The sequence below is a fragment of the Oncorhynchus kisutch genome, linkage group LG2 (genome assembly GCF_002021735.2).
Source record: "Oncorhynchus kisutch isolate 150728-3 linkage group LG2, Okis_V2, whole genome shotgun sequence".
NCBI lineage: Eukaryota > Metazoa > Chordata > Actinopteri > Salmoniformes > Salmonidae > Oncorhynchus > Oncorhynchus kisutch.
The window spans coordinates 51819996-51847292 of NC_034175.2; the positions used below are offsets into that span (position 1 = coordinate 51819996).

The 27297-nt window shown below is 41.7% G+C and overlaps 1 protein-coding gene across 1 annotated transcript in view; it reads right to left on the minus strand.

Annotated features, from left to right (window-relative positions):
* Positions 1-27297, minus strand: part of gli2a (GLI family zinc finger 2a) — a 102908-nt gene that overhangs the window by 73159 nt on the left and 2452 nt on the right. Inside the window, exon 2 of the mRNA XM_031797387.1 lies at positions 8738-8879. Within this exon, the coding sequence (XP_031653247.1) occupies positions 8738-8852 (115 nt within the window). The 5' untranslated portion in view covers positions 8853-8879. The remainder of the gene's footprint in view (positions 1-8737; positions 8880-27297) is intronic.

The following is a 27297-nucleotide window of genomic DNA, read 5'->3' on the forward strand; positions in this document are numbered from 1 at the left end:
AACACACCAGGCAGGTCCGAGATACTGTTGTGAAGAAGTTTAAAGCCGGATTTGGATACAAAAATATTTCCCAATTTCCCGCAGCAAAAGGTGGCACTACAAAGTATTAACTTAAGGGGGCTGAATAATTCTGCACGCCCAATTTTTCAGTTTTTGATTTGTTAACATCCCAAGGAGCACTGTGCAAGCGATAATATTGAAACGGAAGGAGTATCAGACCACTGCAAATCTACACAGACCTGGCCGTCCCTCTAAACTTTCAGCTCATACAAGGAGAAGACTGATCAGAGATGCAGCCAAGAGGCCCATGATCACTCTGGATGAACTGCAGAGATCTACAGCTGAGGTGGGAGACTCTGTCCATAGGACAACAATCAGTCGTATATTGCACAAATCTGGCCTTTATGGAAGAGTGGCAAGAAGAAAGCCATTTCTTAAAGATATCCATAAAAAGTGTTGTTTAAAGTTTGCCACAAGCCACCTGGGAGACACGTGTGGAAGAAGGTGCTCTGGTCAGATGAAACCAAAATTGAACTTTTTGGCAACAATGCAAAACGTTATGTTTGGCGTAAAAGCAACACAGCTCATCACCCTGAACACACCATCCCCACTGTCAAACATGGTGGTGGCAGCATCATGGTTTGGGCCTGCTTTTCTTCAGCAGGGACAGGGAAGATGGTTAAAATTGATGGGAAGATGGATGGAGCCAAATACAGGACCATTCTGGAAGAAAACCTGATGGAGTCTGCAAAAGACCTGAGACTGGGACGGAGATTTGTCTTCCAACAAGACAATGATCCAAAACATAAAGCAAAATCTACAATGGAATGGTTCAAAAATAAACATATCCAGGTGTTAGAATGGCCAAGTCAAAGTCCAGACCTGAATCCAATCGAGAATCTGTGGAAAGAACTGAAAACTGCTGTTCACAAATGCTCTCCATCCGACCGCACTGAGCTCGAGCTGTTTTGCAAGGAGGAATGGGAAAAATTTCAGTTTCTCGATGTGCACAACTGATAGAGACATACCCCAAGCGACTTACAGCTGTAATCGCAGCAAAAGGTGGCGCTACAAAGTATTAACTTAAGGGGGCTGAATAATTCTGCACGCCCAATTTTTCCGTTTTTGATTTGTTAAAAAAGTTTGAAATATCCAATAAATGTCGTTCCACTTCATGATTGTGTCCCAATTTGTTGTTGATTCTTCACAAACAAATACAGTTTTATATCTTTATGTTTGAAGCCTGAAATGTGGCAAAAGGTCGCAAAGTTCAAGGGGGCCGAATACTTTCGCAAGGCACTGTATGTAGTATACAGTATGATATTATGGGTATTTGAACACAGCTTGTGTCTATCTATGCCTACACATCCCTCTTCCCTTGCTGAAAGAGAATCTGCTTAAAGCCAGGCCAGGTTTAGCTTTGAATGTTTTACTGTCCCGGTATGAAGTACCTATTCTGTGCACATGTTCCTACAACTGGCGAACCACAACCTGAGAGACAGACCAATAACTCCTACAGACTAGGGGTCGTGTTGCAGTCTTGCAGCTCACACGCACACACACACACACAGTAAGAGCCTGCCCTGCCAGACAGATGCGGGCTGTCACAGAGAACGTGGGTGCCCATTTAAAATCATTAACAAGGCCCGGCTAAAGAAACAGCCTGATGCATATCAAGGAACAGGCGGATTCATGCCAAGCCAACATCATCCCCTCCCCTCCTAGTCAGGGCCCCTTGCACTAAGAGCTATAGGGGCTACACACACTTTCTTTCTGGTTTAAGAGTCATGGACTCCAATTTAAAAGGGACATTTCACTGCTGCTCTTTCAAGGTATATGTCCATTCATATGTTATATGCGTGTCAGAAAAATCTAGAATTTCCTCACTACATCCAAATACAAGCATTTCTGCATCTCTCCGGTATAAAGTGCGCCATGTGAATTTCCTGGTTAAAAGAAAACCACAATATCCATCATTCATAGTGATTTCAGGATGTAGTACTGCCCTTGTCGAGGTGGATCCAGCTGAGAATGGGTGTCAACAGGTTGCTAAAATTACTCACTGGACCAGCCACTCGTTCATTGAACATCAGCTTGCGAACAACTATTTATTCATATTTTTGTGTCGACAACCTGTGAAGTTTAGTCATGGTGTGGTGCTCATTACATGGATGTGCAAACAACAAGCAAGCACAGACTGCTGGGGTAACATTTCATTGGTTACCTTGCTAAGAAGTCGAGCAGAGGTAATGTAGCTAGCGAACTACATTTGTTTATCTAAACCAAGCTAGTTAGTTTTCTTAATATGCTGGCTAGATATTCCAAAGCAAATCAATGTAATTTTCTGTTGCTATCTGGCAATGTGATTTGTAACTTTGCAAGCGAACGTTAAAGTTAGCTACAGCCTACCAGACTGCATCTAACCCATAGCCAGCCAGCTAACTACCACAGAGGCTAACGTGACTGGCCTGTGTGTCCATTTACAGAGTCCGATACCATCAACATCGGTAGCGTCATCAACACCAGAAACTAGTATACAGTGCATTTGGAAAGTATTTTGACCCCTTCCATTTTTCCACATTTTGTTACGTTACGGACTTATTTTAAAATTGATTAAATATTAAATTAAAAATCCTCATCAAATGACACACAATAACCCATGAGTTCGAAGGAATTGTCCGTAGAACTCCGAGCCAGGATTGTGTCGAGGCACAGATCTTGGGGAAGGGTACCAAAATATTTCTGCAGCATTGAAGGTCCCCAAGAACATTGAAGGTCCCGACTCCATCATTCTTAAATGGAAGAAGTTTGGAACCACCAAGGATCTTCCTAGAGCTGGCCGCCTGGCCAAACTGAGTAATCGTGGGAGAAGAGCCTTGGTTAGGGAGGTGACCAAGAACCCGATGGTCACTCTGACAGAGCTGTAGAGTTTCTCTGTAGAGATGGGAGAACCTTCCAGAAGGACAACCATCTCTGCAGGACTCCACCAATCAGGCCTTTATGGTAGTGGCCAGACAGAAGCCACTGCTCAGTAAAAGGCACGACAGCCCGCTTGGAGTTTGCCACAAAGGTACCTAAAAGACTCTCAGACCATGAGAAACAAGATTCTCTGGTCTGATGAAACGAATATTGAACGCTTTGGCCTGAATACCAAGCGTCACGTCTGGTAGAAACCTGGCACCATCCCTACGGTGAAGCATGGTGGTGGCAGCATCATGTTGTGGTGGTAGCATCATGTTGAGGGAAAGATTAACAGAGTAAAGTACAGAGATATTCTTGATGAAAACCTTCTCCAGAGCGCTCAGGACCTCAGACTGGGGCAAAGGCTCACCTTCCAACAGGACAATGACCCTAAGAATACAGCCAAGCCAATGCAGGAGTGGCTTCAGGACAAGTCTCTGAATGTCCTTGAGTGGCCCAGCCAGAGCCCGGACTTCAACCCGATCGAACATCTCTGGAGAGACCTGAAAATAGCGGTGCAGCATCACTCTACATCCAACCTCAAAGAGCTTGAGAGGATCTGCAGAGAAGAATGGGAGAAACTCCCCAAATACCGGTATGCCAAGCTTGTAGTGACATATCCAAGAAGAAATGAGTCTGTAATCACTGTCAAAGGTGCATCAACAAAGTACTGAGTAAAGGGTCCGAATACTTATACAAATGTTATATTTCAGTTTATTTTTTTACTAATTTGCAAACATTTTTTAAAAACTGTTTTTGCTTCGTCATTGTGTGGTATTGTGTAGATTGATGAGAGAAAAAAACAATTTAATCAATTTTAGAATAAGGGTGTAAAGCATTTAAAAATAGTCAAGGGGTCTGATTACTTTCCAAATGCACTGTAAGTCACCTTTGCTACTGTAAATCTTTCCATGACTCCACGATGAGCAAATAAATATGCTGGAGCTAGGCATAAACATGGCCTGTGTCTTGTCCTAGTTGGCGTGTTTATAAGTAGGCTACAACTTAGTTCTCTCTGTATTATGGAGGCTTAGTTGATTGTTTATGCAAAACTTGAAGTCTTAATTGGAGTAAAGCAGAGTTATTAATAAGAAGGGGATGGTGTGGATTGAGGTCTGCTGGCGGTGGGTATTGTGTGTGAAGGTTAGTCAGCATGATGTATTGACACGAGGGGGATGGGTGGATATCGTACCTTGTTTGAGTGTGTATTAGGGAAAGGGGGATACCTAGTCAGTTGTACAACTGAAATGTGTCTTGCGCATTTAACCCCAACCCCTCTGAATAAGAGAGGTGCGGGGGGCTGCCTCAATCGACATCCAAGTCTTCAGCGCGCGGGAAACAGTGGGTTAACTGCCTTGCTCAGTGGCAGAATGGAAATACTTTTACCATGTCAGTTTGGGGATTCGATCCAGCAACCTTTTGGTTACTGGCCCAACGCTCTAACCACTAGGCTACCATTTTACAACAAAAAAAATGTTGGTTAATCACAGACTACAGACTAATCCTGCTGCTGCTGACCGTGACACCAGCTTTAGTAGCAGAGATCCTATAGACCCATTTCAGCTGTGAACAACCTCAAGATCATCTGACTCGGAAGAGGAAAAGACTGCACGGGGCTGGCAAGAGAAAAAGTGTATAGTCTATGAGTCCAAGGTCATGAAGTTCTGCCAGACAAGTTGCCATTGCCTAACATAAGACAAGAACTTTCAGGACTCTGCCTGGAATATTCAGCCAACACAACATCCATATTAGACTGATGTTGTCATATAATATAGAATGCCTAGTATGCTCACAATTGCATTGTGTATAGATATTGCTAGCTCTTTTACACATGTATATAATGGAGTTTGATAAAATGTTTATGTAATATTTTTGGATATGTGTATTGACAAGTGACTAAGTGATTCCAGCTGCATCAGAAACCAATAAAGTGCTGACTTCTACTTCTGGATCTATTCTTTGTGATATTCATCATTTTTGGGGGAAGTAACTAGCTACAATCTTACTGCTAAAACAAATTATGCAGGGAGTTGTTGTATCATTTCAACTTCAATTTGTTGGCAAGTAAGCATTTGAATAAATCAGTAGATTCGTCTGTCAATGTAGCAAATAAGTAGACATGGATTGTATTCAAGACAAATTTAATTTGCTCTGGGGAGCGAGGTGAGTTTATACAGCAGTACACAGAAACATTATGGCAATGTATGACATATACTGTATGCAGTAAAGACAAATATACTACTAACGCCTATAATAAATACTACAGGTCTACAAAGGGAATATTTATATATGGTGTGTTTGGTGGGTGCAGTGAGATGTTCGGAGTCACTTTGATACAATGGGAGATTGTTGTTATGGACCTTTCACATCTCCCCGAGTCATCCACTTATTTGTATCCGACACTGTCCATCATGTGAAGGATAAATTGTTTGAATGGCCCAAACAACACACGCAGGCAAGGGGATTCGGTGTCCTGTGCCTAGCTTCTCCCCACATAGAACAAACTACACATATAATCCCTAGGCCACTAAGTGGTATTGCCTGTAAAATAATTACAAACATGCTATTATGGGCAATTGTTGTGTACTGTCTGTATTCATATTGCAGCACAATAAAGAACATTACACATATCATAGACACACGTTACCTAGCTAGCTACAGCACACAGGTATAGTTATTCAAAGACTAATACAAGTCATAAAGCCAAAGTAATTTCATTACTCTTCGTTATCATCATCAAAACATTTCTCCAGTTTTAAAAAGATACATTGAGGCTAGCTAGCTAACGTTAGCTAACTACCTATAACATTAGGCTACAGTACATTTTTGGGTAAAGCAAACAAAGCTACCTCAACATGGCTAGCTTGGCTTGTAGTGTTACTAGTAAGCCCTGTTATGGTTGAATCGATCACAAAATTATACTTTACTGAGCAGCACTGCCTTGTGTGAAAAGAGAGCTTTTATTGCTAACTAGATACCAACAGCCAAACAAATGACTTATTTGCCATTTGCCTTCCTGGTCTAGATATCCTGCAATGATGTGGCAGCTAGGAACATTGTTCCTATCTATTGAACAAGGACAATCATATCTACTCACTGCTAGCGTGATCGTCATGCAATCGTCAAAACACAAAGGCCACAATAATTGCAACAAAACATGACTAAACCCATGACATCATTGGCTGAACTCTCCCGGGCAAAAATTCTAAAATACCGCTATGGTGCATAATTATGTCTGAAACACCTCATAATTATGTAGGAAACTGGAAAAACACCCCAAATAATGTTCAGCGGTGAAGTTTCCCTTGAACTAGGCAAGGCATGTCTCCATGAAACTGAAATGGAGTCTTCTTTGTAAGACACTGATGTTCAACCTGCCAACGTGTCCAGGGCAGGCCAGCGAAGGGAAACGATGTACCGTAGTTGGAACTATGTTAATTTGTAATGACTTGTATGTTTTACATTTGAAGCTAGAGAGTTTTTCTTAGACCTTTCACCGAGTGGTCTGATGATCCTTCAGTTAGTTACCCTTTGACTTAACAGTAGTTTCAATAGAGTTGAGTGAATGAGGCCATTGATATTGGCTATTTTGAGAAATGTACTAAGAATAATACACTATCAAATTGATTTATTCACATTATAACCTATATCAGGGCTCACCCCAACCCTAATCTAGCACACCTGATTCTAATATTTAGCTAGTTGATAAACTGAATCAGGTTAGTTAAAACTGGGGTTGGAGCGAAAACATACAGGAAGGTAGCTCTCCAGGAACAGATTTGGCCCTATATTCATATTCATACTAATTGCAGGACCAGTGTAAAGACTGATCAAAAGGACAAAAACAAATGATAAACATAGGAGTATAACTATGTAACAAAGTCAGTATGGGTGTAAATGTTCTACTTTCGCTGTTGCCAATGTGTGAATAAAGAATGCATGATGATTATAGTTTGGCGATGGCAGGCCACCAAGCCATTCATTAAACAGTAAAAATGTACGACTGATAAGTTCTATTAACATTTCAGTGGTGGGCCCTCGCTAGATGTCTTTGTCCATCTCAGAAGGAAGGACTTCAGAGTCCAGTTGAACCGCTCCGCCATGCAGTCGTTTATAATTCATAATGTTAAACCTCTGGAGGCGAGAACAAGGTACTCAGTCCTCGTTATGGGGAGATTTCATCACATATACTCACTGATGAAAACATGAGGTCTCATATTTAATAGATGAGGGGTCTCTCTCCCTGTCTCTCTTTCTGTCTCTCTCTCCCTTAATCTGTATCTCCCTCTTCCTCCCTCTCTCTAACACTTTCTGTTTCTCTCACTCTTTCTCGCACACTCTCTCTTTTTTCTTCTCAGACCGGATGGAAACTCACTACAGTTATCATCACATAAGAGTTGCCTGCCAGCTACTTTCCATAAAGATAAACTATACCAGCTTTATATTACTTACAATATCATTTACAACTATCACAATTATTTGGTCTATGTAGGTTTGAATAATTGCAATAGGGTACCCTGTATAGGATACAGTACAATAAATATCATATAATTAATATGTTTGGAAACAATCTTCTACGATTTCTTTGAAGAGGTGCCATTGAGGGCAGAGAGAAGCGTCCTATTTTTCTTAAATCTATTTCTCTAAACAATTAATGCTCATATGGCTTTGCTTATGGCAGGTCACCAAGCTTATCATTAAATATAACTTACCAATGCCACAATATCAGATACAACTCATTAGCATATCAAAAGGTACTTCCCGGTCCTCGCCGGTGTCAGAGGACTCTGATGCACTGTGCCATCCACTGTTACCACAGACTGCTTTAGTAATTTATAACGTTTATACTCACGAGGTAAGAACAAGGTCTTTCGCCCTCATTAGTGGGTTTTTTCATCACCCAGTTTCTGACATCCTTGAAACATGCAGTCCCTCTCCATATCTATTTTTTTGATGTGCCACTGAGTGGGTCAATAAGACACTATGTAAAACATACACCAACATGGACCACCGAAAGAAAAACAATACCTAAAAGGCAAGATTTTACCTTCTGCACAATCAATTTCAGTCAAGAAGTATTTTGTATTGAAAATATTTTCAGAATGAAAATATTGGAAGAATACTTCTGGAGATACCATATGACAGGGGGACACATATAATGTATTTGATTTGGGTATCAAAGACGCCAACTTCTGACTGGGAGCACTGCTATAGTGTACAGACAGAGACTTGAGGTATAGTTGAAGGTATTAGCTCTTAGTCACAGGGCTGTAAAGTAAGTAAAAATACTTTGAAGTACTACTTAAGTTGTTTTGGGGGGTATCTATACTTTAATATAGATCATTGACAAGTTTACTTTTAGTCCACTACATTCCTAAAGAAAATATGTTATATTTATGATACCACACATTTTCCCTGACACCCAAAAAGTACTCATTTTCGAATGCTCAGGCAGGGCAGCAATATGGTCCAATTCACACATCTATCAATATAACGCATTGTCATCCCTATTGCATCTGATCTGGCAGAATCACTAAAACCAAATAATGCATTCGTAAATGATGTCTGAGTGTTCCCCATCTGTTTTCCCCAAATATAACTAAAGTATGAAAATGTAGTACTTTTTCCACCACTACATTTAAATAATTTTAAAACCAGAAACCTTTAGACTTTTACTGTGACTTTCACTTGATTCATTTTCTTTTAAGGCATCTACTTTTACTCAAGTATGACAATCAATTGAGTTATTTTTCCACCACTGCTTAGTCATTCATACCTCTGGTCACAGTAGTGGGAGATGGTTTCTTTGGCAGGTCTGAGAAGCTGCTTCCATCTAGACCCGATCCCTTATGCTCCTTTTTCTCAGTGGCTGTCGGAGCAGAGGTCTCCATGGTGGACAGCAGGGAGTCAGAGTCAACCTAGAGAAACAGAGAGGGAGAAGGAGAGATTAAAGCAAAACATGTGGAAAGTGAATAAAAAGGTTGTTGACACAATTGCTTTTTAAATGAGGATATTTTGAAATAAGGAGGTTGTTTTGGTCACAACACATGGACACACACATACACACACACGCAGAAAAAAAACACATTCACTGCTTGAATTATCCTATGTGAGTTCCCCCAGCTGTGCCCGAGTTGCCAACAGAGGGAGCTCTACAGATTTTACACTCTGTATTACAGTCCAACAATGTGTATAAAATATGAAATGAATAAGAAAGAACATGCTTGCGTTTAATAAATAAATAAATATATATATATATATATATATAAATAACTATTCATTTCTATGACATGAAGCAGACTTCATGAGGTAAAGCATAGCGTTGCTGGTTACCGGGCACTGTCTGGGAACAACGACACAAAAGGAGAAATTAGTCTAGCTAACATATTATAGCTAACATATTACATAATCTAGCGTGTCTGTCTTCTCTCTTGCACAGTTAAACTAAATGTAGTTATTTTACTTTTCAGCAGAGAATAAAAACAAAACGTTTTGATTGTATGTCACAAGAAGTACCGCTCAGGATATAGTTGTCAAATAATACATTAACACACTAACTAGTAACTACCATGTTTATACATAGTTTTAAGAGGTCACTCAATATGAAAATGTACACTTAAATACAGCGCCTTCAGAAAGTATTCACACCCCTTTACTTTTTCCAAATGTTCTTGTGTTACAAAGTGGGATTCAAATCGATATAAATTGTAATTTTTTTGTCAGCGATTTACACAAAATACTCTGTAAAATGTCATAGTGGAAGAAAATTAATTAAAAATTAAACACTAATATAACTTGGATATGTATTCAACTCCCTGAGTCAAATCATGTTAGAATCACCTTTGGCAGCAATTACTGCTGTGAGTCTTTCTGGGTAAGTCTTTAAGAGCTTTGCACACTTGGATTATACAACATTATTCTTTTCAAAATTCTTCAAGCTCTGTCAAATTGGTTGCTGATCATTGCTAGATAACAATTTTCAGGTCTTGCCATAGATTTTAAAGCCGATTTATGTCAAACCCGTAACTTGGCCACTCATGAGCATTCACTGACTTCTTGGTAAGCAACTCCAGGGTAGATTTGGCTTGTTTTAGGTTATTGTCCTGCTGAAAGGTGAATTCTTGTCCCAGTGTCTGGAGGAAAGCAGACTGAAACAGGCTTTCCTCTAGGATTTTGCCTGTGATTAGCACCATGCTGTTTATTTTTTATCCTGAAAAACTCCCAAATTCTTAACAATTACAAGCATACCCATAACATGATGCAGCCACCACTATGCTTGAAAACATGGAGAGTGGTACTCAGTAATGTGTTGCAAACATATCACTTTGTATTCAGGACAAAAAGTTAATTGCTTTGCCAAATGTTTTGCAGTACTACTTTAGTGCCTTGTTGCAAACAGGATGCATGTTTTGGAATATGTTTTATTCTGTACAGGCTGCCTTCTTTTCAGTCTATCAATTAGGTTAGTATTGTGGAGTAACTACAATGGTGATGCATCCTGAGTTCTCTCCTATCACAGCCATTAAACATCACCATTGGCCTCGTGGTGGTCCTTGAGCGGTTCCCTTCCTCTCCGGCAACTGAATTAGGAAGGACTCCTGTATCTTTCTAGTGACTGGGTGTATTGATACACCCCCCAAAGTGTAATTAATAACTTCACCATCGTCAAAGGGATATTCCGCGTCTGATTTTTTAAATATATTTAACTGGTCATCCCCAAAGCCAACACTTCCTTTGGCCACCTTTCCTTCCAGTTCTCTGCTGCCAATGACTGGAAAGAACTGCACAAATCACTGAAGTTGAAGACTTAGATCTCCCTCACTAACTTTAAGCATCAGCTATCAGAGCAGCTTACCGATTGCGGCAGCTGTACACAGCCCATCTGTAAATAGCCCATCCAACCAACTATCTACCTCATGTTTGTTTTTGTTTTTCTGCTCTTTTGCACACCAGTATTTCTACTTGCACATCCTCATCTGCACATCTATCACTCAAGTGTTAATTGCTAAATTGTAATTACTTTGCCACTATGGCCTATTTATTGCCTTACCTCCTTACTTCATTTGCACACTCTGAATACAGATTTTTCTATTGTGTTACTGACTGTACGTTTGTTAATCCCATGTGTAACTCTGTGTTGTAATTTTTGTCGCACTGCTTTGATTTATCTTGGCCAGGTCGCAGTTGTAAATTAGAACCTGTTCTCAACTGGCCAACCTGGTTAAATAAAGGTGAAATAAACAAAAAAATAAAATACATTTTTATTGGTCACATACAAATGGTTAGCAGATGTAATTGCGAGTGTAGCAAAAATGCTTGTGCTTCTAGTTCCGACAGTGCAGCAACATTAACAATTCCACAACAAATACCTAATACACACAAATCTAGGTAAAGGAATGGAATAAGAATATATAAATTAGAGGTTGACCGATTAATCGGAATGGCCGATTAATTAGGGCCGATTGCAAGTTTTCATAACAATCGTAAATCGGTGTTTTTGGACACCGATTTGGCTGTTTTTTGTTGTTGTTTTTTTACACCTTTATTTAACTAGGCAAGTCAGTTAAGAACACAGGCTTATTTTCAATGACAGCCTAGAAACGGTGGGTTAACTGCCGCGTTCAGGGGCAGAAAGACAGATTTTCACCTTGTCAGCTCGGGGGATGCAATCTTGCAACCAGTTAACTAGTCCAACGCAATAACGACCTACCTCTCTCTCGTTGAACTCCCCAAGAGACTGACTGCCTGTTACACAAAGGCAGTAAACCAAGGTAAGTTGCTAGCTAGCTTTAAACTTATCTTATAAAAAACAATCAATCATAATCACTAGTTAACTACATATTGTTGATGATATTACTAGATATTATCTAGCGTGTCCTGCGTTGCATATAATCTGACTGAGCGGTGGTAGGCAGAAGCAGGCGCGTAAACATTCATTCAAACAGTACTTTCGTGCGTTTTGCCAGCAGCTCTTCGTTGTGCGTCAAGCATTGCACTGTTTATGACTTCAAGCCTATCAACTCCTGAGATGAGGCTGGTGTAACTGATGTGAAATGGCTGGCTAGTTCGCGCACGCTAATAGCGTTTCAAACATCACTCGCTCTGAGACTTGGAGTAGTTGTTTCCCCTGCTCTGCATGGGTAACGCTGCTGCTTCGAGGGTGGCCATTGTCATTGTGTTCCTGGTTCGAGCCCAGGGAGGAGCGAGGAGAGGGACGGAAGCTATACTGTTACACTGGAAATACTAAAGTGCCTATAAGAACATCCAATAGTCAAAGGTTAATGAAATACAAATGGTATAGAGGGAAATAGTCCTATAATTCCTATAATAACTACAACCTAAAACTTCTTACCTGGGAATATTGAAGACTCATGTTAAAAGGAACCACCAGCTTTCATATGTTCTCATGTTCTGAGCAAGGAACTTAAACGTTTCTTACATAGCACATAGCACACATTCTTCTCCAACACTTTGTTTTTGCATTATTTAAACCAAATTGAACATGTTTCATTATTTATTTGAGGCTAAATATTAAGTTAAAATAAGTGTTCAATCAATATTGTTGTAATTGTTATTATTACAAATCAATAAATAAATCGGCAGATTAATCGGCATCGGTTTTTTTGGTCATCCAATAATCGGTATCGGTATCGGCGGTGAAAAATCATAATCGGTCGACCTCTAATATAAATATATGGATAAGCAATGTCAGAGTGGTATAAGTTAAGATGAAATAGATAATATAAAATACAGTTGAAGTCGGAAGTTTACATACACCTAAGCCAAATACATTTAAACTCAGATTATCACAATTCCTGACATTTAATCCTATTAAAAATTCCCTGTCTTAGGTCAGTTAGGAACAGCACTTTATTTTAAGAATGTGAAATGTCAGAATAATAGTAGAGAGAATGATTTATTTCAGCTTTTATTTCTTTCATCACATTCCCAGTGGGTCAGAAGTTTACATACACTCAATTAGTATTTGGTAGCATTGCCTTTAAATTGTTTAACTTGGGTCAAACGCTTCAGGTAGCCTTCTACAAGCTTCCGACAATACGTTGGGTGAATTTTGTCCCATTCCTCCTGACAGAGCTGGTGTAACGGAGTCAGGTTTGTAGGCCTCCTTGCCCGCACAAGCTTTTTCAGTTCTGCCTACAAATTTTCTATGGGACTGAGGTCAGGGCTTTGTGACGGCCACTCCAATACCTTGATTTTGTTGTCCTTAAGCCATTTTGCCACAACTTTGGAAGTATGCTTGGGGTCATTGTCCATTTGGAAGACCCATCTGCGACCAAGCTTTAACTTCCTGACTGATGTCTTGAGATGTTGCTTCAATATATCCACATAATTTCCCTACCTCATGATGCCATCTAGTTTGTGAAGTGCACCAGTCCCTCCTGCAGCAAAGCACCCCCACAACATGATGCTTCACGGTTGGGATGATGTTCTTCGGCTTGCAAGCCTCCCCCTTTTTCCTCCAAACATAACGATGATCATTATGGCCAAACAGTTCTATTTTTGTTTCATCAGATCAGAGGACATTTCTCCAAAAAGTATGATCTTTGTCCCCATGTGCAGTTGCAAACTGTAGTCTGGCTTTTTTATGGCGGTTTTGGAGCAGTGGCTTCTTCGTTGCTGAGCGGCCTTTCAGATTATGTCGATATAGGACTCATTTTACTGTGGATATAGATACTTTTGTACCTGTTTCCTCCAGCATCTTCACAAGGTTCATTGCTGTTGTTCTGGGATTGATTTGCAAAGTACGTTCATCTCTAAGAGACAGAACGTGTCTCCTTCCTGGTGTTTATACTTGCGTAGTATTGTTTATACTTGCGTACTATTGTTTGTACATATGAACGTGGTACCTTCAGGTACCTACCTTCCCATGATGTCAAGCAAAGAGGCACTGAGATTGAAGGTAGGCCTTGAAATACATCCACAGGTACACCTCCAATTAACTCAAATTATGTCAGTTAGCCTATCAGAAGCTTCTAAAACCATGACATCATTATCTGGAATTTTCCACGCTGTTTAAAGGCACAGTCAACTTAGTGTATGTTAACTTCTGACGCACTGGAATTGTGATACAGTGAATTATAAGTGAAATAATATGCCTGTAAACAATTGTTGGATCAATTACTTGTGTCATGCACAAAGTAGATGTCTTAACCGACTTGCCAAAACTATAGTTTGTTAACAAGACATTTGTGGAGTGGTTGAAAAACAAGTTTTAATGACTCCAACCTAAGTGTATGTGAACTTCAGACTTCAACTGTACATATGAGACGAGTAATGCAAGATATGTAAATGATTAAAGTGGCCAATGATTATAAGTCTGTATGTAGGCAACAACCTCTCTGTGCTACTGATGGCTTGGGTATTATGTGTCAGGCAGTGATATATATTTAATATATTTTAAATTCAGGCTGTAACACAACAAAATGTGGAATTAGTCAAGAGGTGTGAGTACAGTAGTTTCTGAAAGCACTGTAGATACAGGTTTTTCAGTGTAATACGTTCCTAATGTCCTCCATAGTAAAAATGTGACAAGAACAGACACTCAGCAGTCTGTCCTGAGCCACTATGACACCACTATGTCAACACATTTACATGTTTGTTTGAACGGCAGAAGACTTGGCAGCAAGCCATTTGTTTGAGTTTGTGGAACCTACACGATTATCCTCGGGTAAGTGCAAACAAGTAGCGGTCTAAAGCTAAGAGGGGAGGTCATTCCACACCCTCACTAGGCACTAGCTTGTGGTCATGGTTATCCACACTGGTTTTACTTTTTAGTGAGAGAACATGAGGGTTTCCGTATTGACAGTGTCTAAACAAACCTAATTGATTTAATTCATGAGCTTATTAAATCATGATTACCAAACAACAGATAACTTGTGCTACCTAATCCACGGGTGGGATATTGACAATTCTGTAGTACTTTAGTATTACTCTTCAATGTAGTAAAACACATTTAAAACAGCTCTGCTGTGGTGTCAAAGTGAAGTGACACAGTTTCCACACACTTGTTAACAGACGTGGGCACTTGGCAGTCAGAACTTTAAATGAATGCAACATAAACTCTTTTACACTGTTTATTTTACACTGTCATATACTAAACATGTTTAAATGACTTGATAGGTTCAGAGCTTAAGAAAACCAACAGCACTTGAGTTATGGCATACACAGTATTTGGATATTTTAAGAGACCAAATAGGAACTTCTCAACTGATGATGTCTTTCGAAGAATTATTCTATATGCTTTGGTAATACATTGATTGAATATGTATTTTCTGTTCCTCAACCGTTATACACAAGTCACTGTGAGCAGTACTTACAGAACTCTATCAAGTAATTGAATGTGTGCTCATGGATGAAGTATTCTGTTTGGTATCATGTGGTCCTCCAACATGTTATGTTCTATAGGAGGAAGGCTGGCTATTTGTATGACCCTTCAAAGGTGCCAGTCGCCCATCCCGCTGCCCGTCCCTGTGCCAAGGTAAGCCGATTAAGACGTGGGTAGCTAACAGGTTTAGAAAGCATCTGTTTATTTATTGTCATGCCAAAAGCAAATAAAAGCTGTCGTCCTTCCAGCCATCTTGTCACTAAGGCTGACAACTCAACCATAAGACATTTCCTTTTCCGATCACAATCCAAAGTAGTAAGAAGTGTTATATTTAGGAATTTGGAACAAAGATGTTTGTTTTACAATCAAAACGATGAAAGGCTCTTGGATGAGCCATGGAGCACATACTAAACCCTCAACGTCAGTGTCTAACTGTGTTCCATGGAATGACCCTTAAAGAGGAGAGTTTCTTCTTGATAGCATCACAGGAAGGCCAGAAAATCATCAACGAGCTCACCCCGCTACCATCTAGAAGGCAGAGACCCTGCACCTTAGTGACTGCTACATTGTTAGTTCTGATATTTCTTAATTAATAAATTTTTTGTCTTGAGATATGTGTTATGTTTGGTATTACTGCCCTGCTGGAGATAGGTGCAGCGAAATGTTTCTGCGATAACATCTGTAAAATATGTGTACACGGCCAATAACATTTTATTTGATTCATGTTTTATAGGAACATCTGGCTGGCAACCCATTAATCGCAGTTGTTTTCTGCTTTTAAATCAAGTCGAGTATTGGTTTATCAATTACCCTTCCCTATCACAAATACAAATTAAGCTCCGAGTTGTGAATTTAACAGACAAAAGCTTGTTCTGTTAAGTCCATTATAAAAAATGTAGGGCTTGGATCTTAGGGTACTGGAGGCTTGGGTTATAGAGCTAGAAAGTGTGTTCCTGGGATAGAAGCGAAGTGGCCCCAACTTCACCCCCATCCCATCCCCCCACAGCTCCACCATGCAGGTCTCGCTAGCTGCCCTATCCTTCCCTCCATCAGTCCCTGAAGATGGGGCCTATCTGCCCCTGTCAGGGTGACAGGACAGTACAGGTGTCAGGAACTGAACAGACAGATGGAGGACGAGGAGAACAAACAACAAGAGGCCATTTCTTCTTCTTCTTTTCCCCTTCTTCTGGTTGGCTGGTCAGCCTAGTGCAGCGTGCCAACAGAATCACGGCACCCCGGCCCCCTCCACCCCACGGTACTAGAGGCAGAAGACTCTACGGTGCTGGGTGGTGGGGATAATCCCCTTTACCAGACCCGCAGCCCCCCTTCTTGAATTTGTCCCTCTGCTGTCCCATTCCCAATACCACACCTCTCAGTGAGCGAGTCTGCGCCTGGCCAAGGCTGGGTCCTGGGATAGTAAAAAGCAGCTTCTTCCATCCATACTCTACTGTGCACTAACTACAATGAGAGAAGGCTTTTCGTGTTGTTATTCCCTGCCTCTGCTCAAGGTCCTCTAGTCCTGTTTTTATCATACTGCATTACACAAGTTTATTTTTCAAAAGCCATAAACAACTTGTATACATGTTACTTCATGCACATTGTCATTATAGCGTTTCTGAGACAATCAACAGGAAACAAAGGCATGTGTAACAGCCCATTTGAGGGAAAAGCATGAGGACCGCAAACAAGTGAGAGGAGACCCAGATATTGTACTTCTTCCCCATTATGAACGCTTCCTTGCCCTAAACAGTGGTTATGTGAAACTATGCCCCAAATGGCAACCTATTCTCTGTGTAGTGCACTACTTAAGGAATAGGACGTAATTTAGGACTAAGCCTGATACTGCCAGCCTTTACTTAGCTAAATGGATCACCAGGACGTGCCACTTAACCACAACAAAGCCACAACAGCACAGAGATGTAGTGGACAACTACCCTCTCTCTGCTCTCTCACACACACACTTTCGCTCTCTCTCCCTTCCTTAAGTCTCTCGATCCCTTGATCTATACACTCTTATTCTCAATTATTCTCCCTCTCTTTCTCTCTCTCTCCCCATTGCTTTTGTTCAGAGACCTGGTGTGTGTTTTTCTTAGCGCCTCATTCAATTTCAAGTGTCTCTCTCTCTTCCACTTCCGTTTAACATCTCTTCTTTCACCAACACTGAAAGGAATGCAAACAGACATCAAAGACAGCTCTCTTATTTGAAGATTCTCAGACTCCTCACTCCTTTTCCTATATCATGATATTGATGCTGGTAAGATTCTCTCTCTCTCTCTCTCTCTCGCCCTCTCTCTCTCGGCAACCTGCCAATACAAAAACTCTCCCCTGTCCTGGCCTTAACATGAATACAGTGAATGAACATAGTCATTCAGCTAACCCAATATCCAACCCATTTCCTCCTCAAAAAAATGGAAGGCCACCGGCTAATTCAGACAAAATACAGCTGTTTTATTTTCCATTGCATGGCCAGACCTAACTTAACTGCCTTGGCCAGACTGGTACTGACTTCCTTCTGACTTTGTGACATACAGCACCACCAAAACACCTATAATTTAATCCTCTTTTCACTTACCAACAGTTTTCCCTCCAAGGTCGCAACTGTGCATTTACTCTGGCTAACCTTAGCAATGATTTTACCACAACAACATAATGGTTTAGGCCTAGGTATCATCTCCCTTTAGACCCACACAATGTTGAACATGAAATTGGCCTATCCTACTTACTATTGTTGTACCTAGACGTTGCACTTGTGCCCAGTGTACTCCGCATGCCCTCTGGACCCTGAGGACATGTGGCGTTACAGGACATTACTCACTAAAACCCACAGAGTACTTACAATACTACAGTACTTATCTATCAGCAGGACAAACAGCTCAGATTGTTCTCTCTCTCTCAGGGGTAACATCTGGGGTCAAGGCACTCACACAGTGTGTTATTCTCAGTACTAACCTCTTTAATCGTAATAACTCAATCCCACTGCATGTGGTGGTTTGGTCATCTGGAGGCCTCACACAGTGAGTTATTCTCAATATAATCTACCTCTTTAATCGTAATAATTCAATCCCACTGCTACAGTGGTTTGGCTGGTGATGAGCCCCTGTATCATTCATGTGGTTTTCAACTCATTCTTCACTCAAGATAGCATGTGTAATGCACATAAAAAAATTCCTCTCTCTCTCTCTCTCTCTCTCTCATATTGTACAAAAATAAGTGTGTTGTCTTACTATAACATGCGATTTGATTTATTTTAATTCAAACAAAAAGCAACATCTCCAACCATTCTGTTTAGTTTCAAAATCAGAGTTGATTTAGTCTATGTTCCAAGCCTTTCCAGGAGCCATGTTTCACATTAGACCTATTAGGTTGATGACACATGGAGATGTCTCTGTTAAACAAGACAAGCTGGGGTTAAGACAAAGGCACATTCTAGATGGGTGAATCACTGTCTTCAGAAAAACATACACTCCTGCAAACCTTTGAAGCCCTGGTTTAAAAAGGGCACGTTTAAATATGGCAAAAAAAGACCTGGGAGCCTTCATTAGTCATGTGCCTGACTCAGGAAGGCCAGACTAACAGTTAAAGGAATATCTGTTGTGTGATATGTCATATAGATAGGCATCCTCCTGGTCAATGAACCGAGAAAGGAAACTATTACCTTAACATTTTCACAAAGGAAGATTGAGTGAACCAACAGTAGATTAAGATATTTGAGCACAAATGCTAGAGGAAGGCCAGACTAACAGTTGAAGAGAAACAGTGAAAGGTGGTATGGATTCAGTGTGGATTCCCAGGCTAGGAAAATACTACTATTCCTGCCGTAACATGTTCACATAGGAAGCCTGAAAGAACCGGCAGTTGACTATATACCCTATTCATGATAAGTGCACTACTTTTATCCAGAGCTAAGTCAAATGTAGTGTACTACATGAGAAATAGGATGCTATTTTGGATTGTACCTATTAGAAAACAAATGTTGTACACACATACAGTCAATGACTGGGGTCCACTAGATCCTGTGTCCTGTCCTTAGTAACTGGGAAGCAATCAGTCAGTCCCTCAGAGGCCATGTTTCTCCAGTCAGCCCCATAATGAAAAGATCTACACAGAAAGAAAAGTCATGTGGATGAGCTGTTCCCTGCTACCCACCCTCCTCACCACCACTCCCTGCTAGTAAATGTAATATCCTGTGGTTAATCTCTTTGTCTCCTGACCAATAGAAAACAGATGTGGAGACTCACACACAGCCTACACACAATCACCCAAGGAATTTCCTAACTGTTGGTTATTTAACTTCTGCTTGATGTTCGCTAACAGTGATCATTTCAATGTATCTCTATGTAATTACAGAGGGGTTTGTGTGTTGGGGAGGTTTTTGTTATGTAATGCTCTGGCCATGCAGAAACAAGCACATTTGGGCACTTTATCAAGTTGTGTCATGTATGGTCAATGAAGTGGTCATCTGCTCAGGACAGGAGATCCCCTTGTCTTCCCTTCCAGAGGACAAACCAAAAATGCTCTTATAATTATATGGGTGAAACCCCCAGCTCAGATCAGCTGTCGTTTGTGCCACATTGCAGAGTTGTCTTCTTTCTCCCAGTAACATTTGGGGCCCGGTCATTTCTCCTAAATGTGTTGTTAGCACTCACTCTCAACAGTTACAGCTGTCAATACCCTCACTAGGCCCCTTAGACCATGGCGAGTGGTGTGGGTGGTATGGTGTGTAGCATGTGTGCATCCCTTTGAATCAAAGTTGGCAAAAATCTAAAGTTGCCATTTGTCGTTCTAAGTTTGTCTATCTAATGGTGACGTCCACATTGTTATTACAAGAGATTATCATTCCAGTATAAGTGCTTTTGAAACTAGACTGTATCTCTGTAGTGAGTGTGTGTGGTGTGAGTCGTCAGTGTATCAGCTGTCTCTCAGATCGGATGCCTTGGTGACAAGAAGGGGACAGCCCTGGCTGTTGTCTGTGTGTGTGGGGGTTCAGAGCTCTGTACCACCAGCTGCCCAAGTACACCAAGAAGTGAGAAGAGATGACTTGACTTTTTGCAGTTGTCAGAACCTCACGACTTTGAGGTATAAAGATCAGCCACCCACACGAGATGGCAGTAGTAGGCAGTCTAACACCGCAAGTGACTTTATTACATTTTACAATCTCTGCAATTTAAGGAACTTCCACTCTTCTCCATACTGACAAAGGAGAGCTATGTGTAGAAGAGGACAGACCAATCACCTCGTCACACGCTTCGACGGCAACAGGTGTAGACACAGTGAAATGATTACTTACTGGTCCTTTTCCAGTCATTCAGAGTTAAACATGACATGTTTATTTTATTTTTTATTTTAATAGTGAAACAGTGAATAACAAATAGAAATAACAAGTAAATAATAACATGGCTATATACAGGGAGTACCAGTACCGAGTCGATGTGTAGGGGTATGAGGTAAATGAGGTAGCTTTGTACTGTACATATAGGTAGGGGTAAAGTGACGAAGCAACAGGATAGATAGACAGTAGCAGAATCATATGTGCAAAAACATTTGTGAGTTACTGCAAAAATGGGTCAATGCAGTAGTCCGGGTAGCCATTTGATTTGCTATTTAGCAGTCATGTTTAGAAGTCTTGTGGCTTGGGGAAGTCTTTTGGCCTGTTGGTTCCAGACTTGGTACATTGGTAGCACTTGCTGTGCGGTAGCAGATAGATCAGTCTGTGGCTTGTACAGTGTCTCCTGACCCCTCCTGTCTCAACCTCCAGTATTTATGTGTTGGGGGGCTAGGGTCAGTTTGTTATATCTGGAGTACTTCTCCTGTCCTATTCAGTGTCCTGTGTGAATTTAAGTGTGCTCTCTCTAATTCTCTCTTTCTCTCTCTCTCTCGGAGGACCTGAGCCCTAGAACCATGCCTCAGGACTACCTGACATGATGACTCCTTGCTGTCCCCAGTCCACCTGGCCGTGCTGCTGCTCCAGTTTCAACTGTTCTGCCTTATTATTATTGGACCATGCTGGTCATTTATGAACATTTGAACATCTTGGCCATGTTCTGTTATAATCTCCACCCGGCACAGCCAGAAGAGGACTGGCCACCCCACATAGCCTGGTTCCTCTCTAGGTTTCTTCCTAGGTTTTGGCCTTTCTAGGGAGTTTTTCCTAGCCACCGTGCTTCTACACCTGCATTGCTTGCTGTTTGCGGTTTTAGGCTGGGTTTCTGTACAGCACTTTGAGATATCAGCTGATGTACGAAGGGCTATATAAATACATTTGATTTGATTTTGGGTGGCTGTAGTCTTTGATAATTTTTGGGGCCTTCCTCTGACACCGCCTGGTATAGAGTTCCTGGATGGCAGGGAGCTCGGAAGTACTGGGCCATACGCACTACCCTTTGTAGCGCCTTTTGGTCGGATGCCAAGCAGTTGCCATACCAAGCGCTGATGCAGCCAGTCAAGACGCTCTCAATGGTACAGCTGTAGAACTTTGAGGATTTGAGGGCCCATGCCAAATCTTTTCAGCCTCCTGAGGAGGAAGAGGCGCTGTCATGCTCTCTTCACAACTGTGTTGGTGTGTTTGGACCATGAGAGGTCCTTAGTGATGTTGACACGAGGAACTTGAAACTCTCGACCTGCTCCATTACAGCCCCATCGATGTGAATGATCGACTCCTTTGTATTACTGACATTGAAGGACAGGTTGTTGTCCTGGCAGTGTCTCTGACCTCCTCCCTTTAGGCTGTCTCATCATCATCATCATCGGTGATCAGGCCTACCACCATTGTGTTGTCGGCAGACTTAATGCTGGTGCTGGAGTCGTGCGCGGTCACGCTGTCATACAGAAGGGGACTAAACACGCACCCCTGAGGGGCCCATGTATTCAGGGTCAGTGCGGCAGATGTGTTGTTGCCTACCCTCACCACCTGGGGGCAGCCCGTCAGGAATCCAGGATCCAGTTGCAGAGGGAGGTGTTCAGTCCCAGGGAGCTTCAAGGGCACTATGGTGTTGAACACTGAGCTGTAGTCAATTAATAGCTTTCTCACGTATTTGTTCCTTTTGTCAAAGTGGGAAAACTGGTTGGAGAGGGTCCAGGGTGTCTGGGATGATGGTGTTGATGTAAGCCATGAACAGCCTTACAAAGCATTTCATGATGCGAGTGCTAAGAGGCGATAGTCATTTAGACAAATTACCTTGGCATTCTTGGGCACAGGGACTATGGTGGTCTGTTTAAAACATATAGGTATTACAGACTGGGTCAGGGAGAGGTTGAAAATGTCAGTGAAGACACTTGCCAACTGGTCAGCGCATTCATCCTGGTAATCCATCTGTCCCTGTGGCCTTGTTAATGTTATTCTGTTTCAAGGTCCTATTCACATAGGGTACAGAGAGTGTGATCACACAGTTGCCCGGAACAGCTGATGCTCTCACGCATGGTTCAGTGTATCTTGCCTCGAAGCAAGCATAGAAGGCATTTAGCTCATCTGGTAGGCTCATGGCACTGGGCAGCTCGTGGCTTGGTTTCCCTTTGTAATACGTGATAGTTTTCAAGCCCTGACACATGCAACGTGCATCAGAACCGGTGTAGTAGGATTCGATCTTAGTCCTGTATTGATGCATTGCTTGTTTGATGGTTTGTCTGGATTTCTTCTAAGCGTCTGTGTTAGTATCTCGTTCATTGAAAGTGGCAGCTTTAGCCTTTAGCTCAGTGCGGATGTTGCCTGTAATTCTGGTTGGGATATGTACGTACGGTTACTGTGGGGATGACGTCATTGGTGCACTTATTAAGGAAGCCGGTGACCGATGTGGTAAACTCTTCAATGCTATCGGATGAATCTCAGAACCTATTCCAGTCTGTGCCAGAGAAACAGTCCAGTAGCTTAGCGTCCGCTTCATTGGAGCACTTCCGTATTGAGCGTGTCACTGGTACTTCCTGTTTGAGTTTTTGCTTGTAAGCAGGAATCAGAAGGACAGAGTTATTTATGGTCAGATTTGTCAAATGGAGTGCGAAGGAGAGCTTTGTATGTGCCTCTGTGTGTAGAGTAAAGGAGATCTAGAGAAATGTTTGCCTCTAGTTGCACAGGGGACATGCTGGTAGAAATGAGGTAAAACGGATTTCTGTTTTCCTGCATTAAAATCACCAGCCACCAGGAGCGCTGCCTCTGGGTGAGCATTTTCTTGTTTGCTTATGGCCCTATACAGCCCTATGAGTGCGGTCTACAGCTTATCATAAGGTATTTTAACTCAGGCGAGCAGAACCTCAAGACTTTTATGCCATAACTGCCTGCTGATGCAACCCTGACCAGCACACATCGTGCAACGGCATTGTATTTGACAGTCTTATATGTTTCCAGTTACATTCAAAGAGAAAACGAAGGCAAAGGCAGCATGTACACATACAATCATCATCCCATCCTGTTCTCTCTCTGTAATGAGAGGATTCCAAGACAAGAGTAACCTCAACCTGGACTGAACCCAGAACCAGTCTTGTTCTGAGTCAGAGAGAGGCCGATGCAATGGCGGCAGGCAGACAGCAAATGGACATGTGTTTGGGAGTTTGGGAGGGAGGAGGGGTAGAAGAAGGGGAGAGATTGCTAAAGACTACCACATGGTTTCTTAGCAAGCAGCTCAATGCTTTCAATGCTTTTAGCCCGTCTCCCAGTCTATTACAGAGGAGTCTGTGGCCTGGCTGAGAGTCAAGGAGTTAATATTTCTCATTATATGAAACGTAATAAGAAGAGCCTAGCCAGCCAACCGCCCAGCCCCTCAGCCCCTATGGGCAAGTCAACAAGTCAACTTTACTTTGTAGCTATGGGAGGCCTTCAGATAAATCACAACTTACAACTGACTCTTCTCGCCTTTCTCAAAACCCCAATGTTGGAAGCACAAACAGAGTATGCATGCACAGCACACACACACACACACACACACACACACTGTTGAATGTGTTGCGTGTGCTGCCAGTGCCTCTTGCTGCATCAGATTAAAGCCGACGGCAAACATTCAAGACAATGCTGCATTGTCTGGGAGTCCATGTCAGTCTTAAGAACAACCAACACAATGAATCTGTTCATTCATTGGCAATGGAGAGGAAGATAGGAGAAGACACAGTGGTGTTAATAATGCTACTCTGCCTGGGCTGCTGCCAGCTACAGTGGAAGAAGGTTTCCCTGATGTAACAGGAGATCAAGTTTTACTATAGGAGGTAATTAGCAGCAGGATCAAGGCAACTCCCTCAGATGAGCCACAATGAGCCACAATGAGCTCAGGTCTCTCCAAGAACTAAGAAGAACCAGGCACAGGCACATGGTTCAGCTACATTTTGGTGCCAGTGCACCAGAAAAGCTTGACCAGTAGTGTATTGGTGGATGTAATACTAATGCAACCAGTCATTTTTTTAAAGCCATGCAGTGGGTTGAGCAAAGTGGGCCTGTCCAATTGTGGTTTTTGCTGTGCTAGTGCATAGCTCTGCAGCTTAAACCCAATGGTTTATTTTAGGGTGAAGTAATTAAATAAATGTTGTGTCATCCCCTCCACAAACTGGACAACTTCCTTTGACCTGCAGAATCATTGCTAAAAGCCTGTGTTTGGAGAACTCTGGCAGGGGGCTGTTAAGATGATCTGGTGTTGACACATATATAACACAGTGTAAATAGTATACATTGTTTAATCTGTTGAAGTTTCATTCCATCCTCCCTCAGAGAACAGCTTGGACATGTAAAGGTAGGCTGAGACTACAGAGTCATGGAGTCCAGAGGCCCCAAAGTGGCACACTATTCCCTATGTAGTGCACTTATTTTAACCCAGACTCTTCTCACAACTAATGCACTATAAAGGCAATAGGGGGCCATTCTGGACACTCACTTGAAGTCCAAAAGCCCCCCAAATATCCCCACTTTAGTGCCTGTCATTGTGATTGACTGGGACAATTTGGTGAAATAAATGGGTAGGTCTAGAGGAAATAGATCATTCGGTCTTGTTGCGTGACTAACAGAAACCTGGAAATAGTGTTTCCTCAAGAGAAACTAGGTCCTTCATAATTGTAGCCTAGCTTCTTGCCTTTTGATGAGGGGGACTCACTGTGCCTGCCACCTCCCATGATTGATGACATCAATCGCGATGGGAGGTTGTCAGTGATTTTACCTTACAGTACTTAAATGGCTAGTTAAAACCACATTGGACTTGCTCCTTTACTTCTACAATGACATATGGCTTTTACAAAGAACTAGGCCATACCGGTTTCCCATTTTCTTTTGACAACAGAACCCAATGAGACCTCACTTTCCATGTGACTGTGTGTCTCATTCATGGCTGGCACTATGAGATGGAGAAGGGGACGAGGTCGGATCTAAGTGCTCACTCCTAGCCAACCCTGTAGGAGATGTAGAGGGGGATGAGGGGACAAGGCCAGTCAGGGAGGGCTGAACTGCACTCTCTCTCCCAGACCGGATATCATGTGATCCTATTTAACCCCAGACACTTGAGAGAGAATGAGCCGGATGCCTCGAGGGTGTGGGACAACAGCCACTAAAAAGCCTTGATTGTGTCCTCTTGCCATCCAAGCCAACGCAGAGAGGAACTCAAACAGGGACCCTGAAAATAAATGAATGTAGCTACTCTGCCGGCTGCTGGCACTTTAGTCGTCTCTGTGTTTCTCCCCACTTCCCACTTTGCCCCCCCATCTCAAGTACAGGCTCGTTGTAAGAAGAGCAAGGCGCGGCCGACTAGACTAACTCATCACATAGCTGTCTTTTTACAGCTCCCTAAATGGCCATTAAATTCCCACCAATTGAGCTCCATACATGAGTGTACTTCAGCCACCCTCCACAGCTCCCCCCGGGCTGGGCTGAAGGAAGGCTGCAAGATCCTGCTAGACACCCAGTATTGTCCCACAGGCTCAAAGTGGTGTCTCTGATAAGTCCAGAATGATAAAGCTAATTTCACTCCATAGCAACCACTCGTTGTACAAAATGTCAGGGATATACTTCATGTAGATAAAAGGGAAATAGTGTTGACCTCAATAACGTGTTCCAAAACATACAGCAGGCCTAACAAGTTGGGAAGTTGGCATGTTAATTTTCCTTAACAATAATGGAAAGATGAAAATACATTTTAAATGCACTGTAGGGCACTTTGGATTAAATTCAACCATCAACGTTTTCACTGTATATCTAAACTGTGTGGTTTAAAATCATAATGGCCTAATATAATCATATATTTTGATAATCAAAGGCACATAATTGTGGGAAAGCTGCCTTCTGGAAAAAAATGTAATCTATGGAGAGATGAACCAGCTGTAGTTCTCTTAGAAGCACAACAACAATTATTTTGTAAGCACAACCATTTTCTAAACTTAATAACTGAAATACTGACCTTTCTTTAGATAACAGAGCAGTTAAAGACATGCTCTGGTACGTTGGCGACTACTAAGTATATTTTTTACCTCCTGCTTTGGGCTGGATGTGTCAATGTGTAGTTCATACATGCATAATCTATGAGCAGATTTACCTCAATTAGCACAAAATCCCTAGTTTGAAAGCAATTGTTTTTCTGAAACCTATGCTGTGCCATTTTCCCTCACGTGGGGGGCAATTCGAGTTCAACCAATGAGCTTCAGCCCCTTGCTATATGAGTGACAGCTAGCATCTGCTGGGCACCCAAAAACTGGATGTTCCGGTTTTCAGGGGAAATAGAAAGAGAGCCTTCCACTTTTGGACATTAACAAGGCGATTTAATCTGTATTAGTTATTAATCTGTAATAGTTGTGACTGAAAATAATATATATCATCTGTACCGGACATGGAAAAATGTTTATTTTTAATTTTTAAATGTAATCAATGCAAATGTGTTTATAAAATCCAATGCTTGTAAAAATGTATTTGTAACAACAGACAGACAGAGAGAAATGATGTGGTGTGCATATCTGCACATACAGTGTGTGACGTAGTACACAGTTTTCAGGGACCACTTTTGGCTGGTGAGTGCTACTTTCAGAAACGGGCTAAAAAG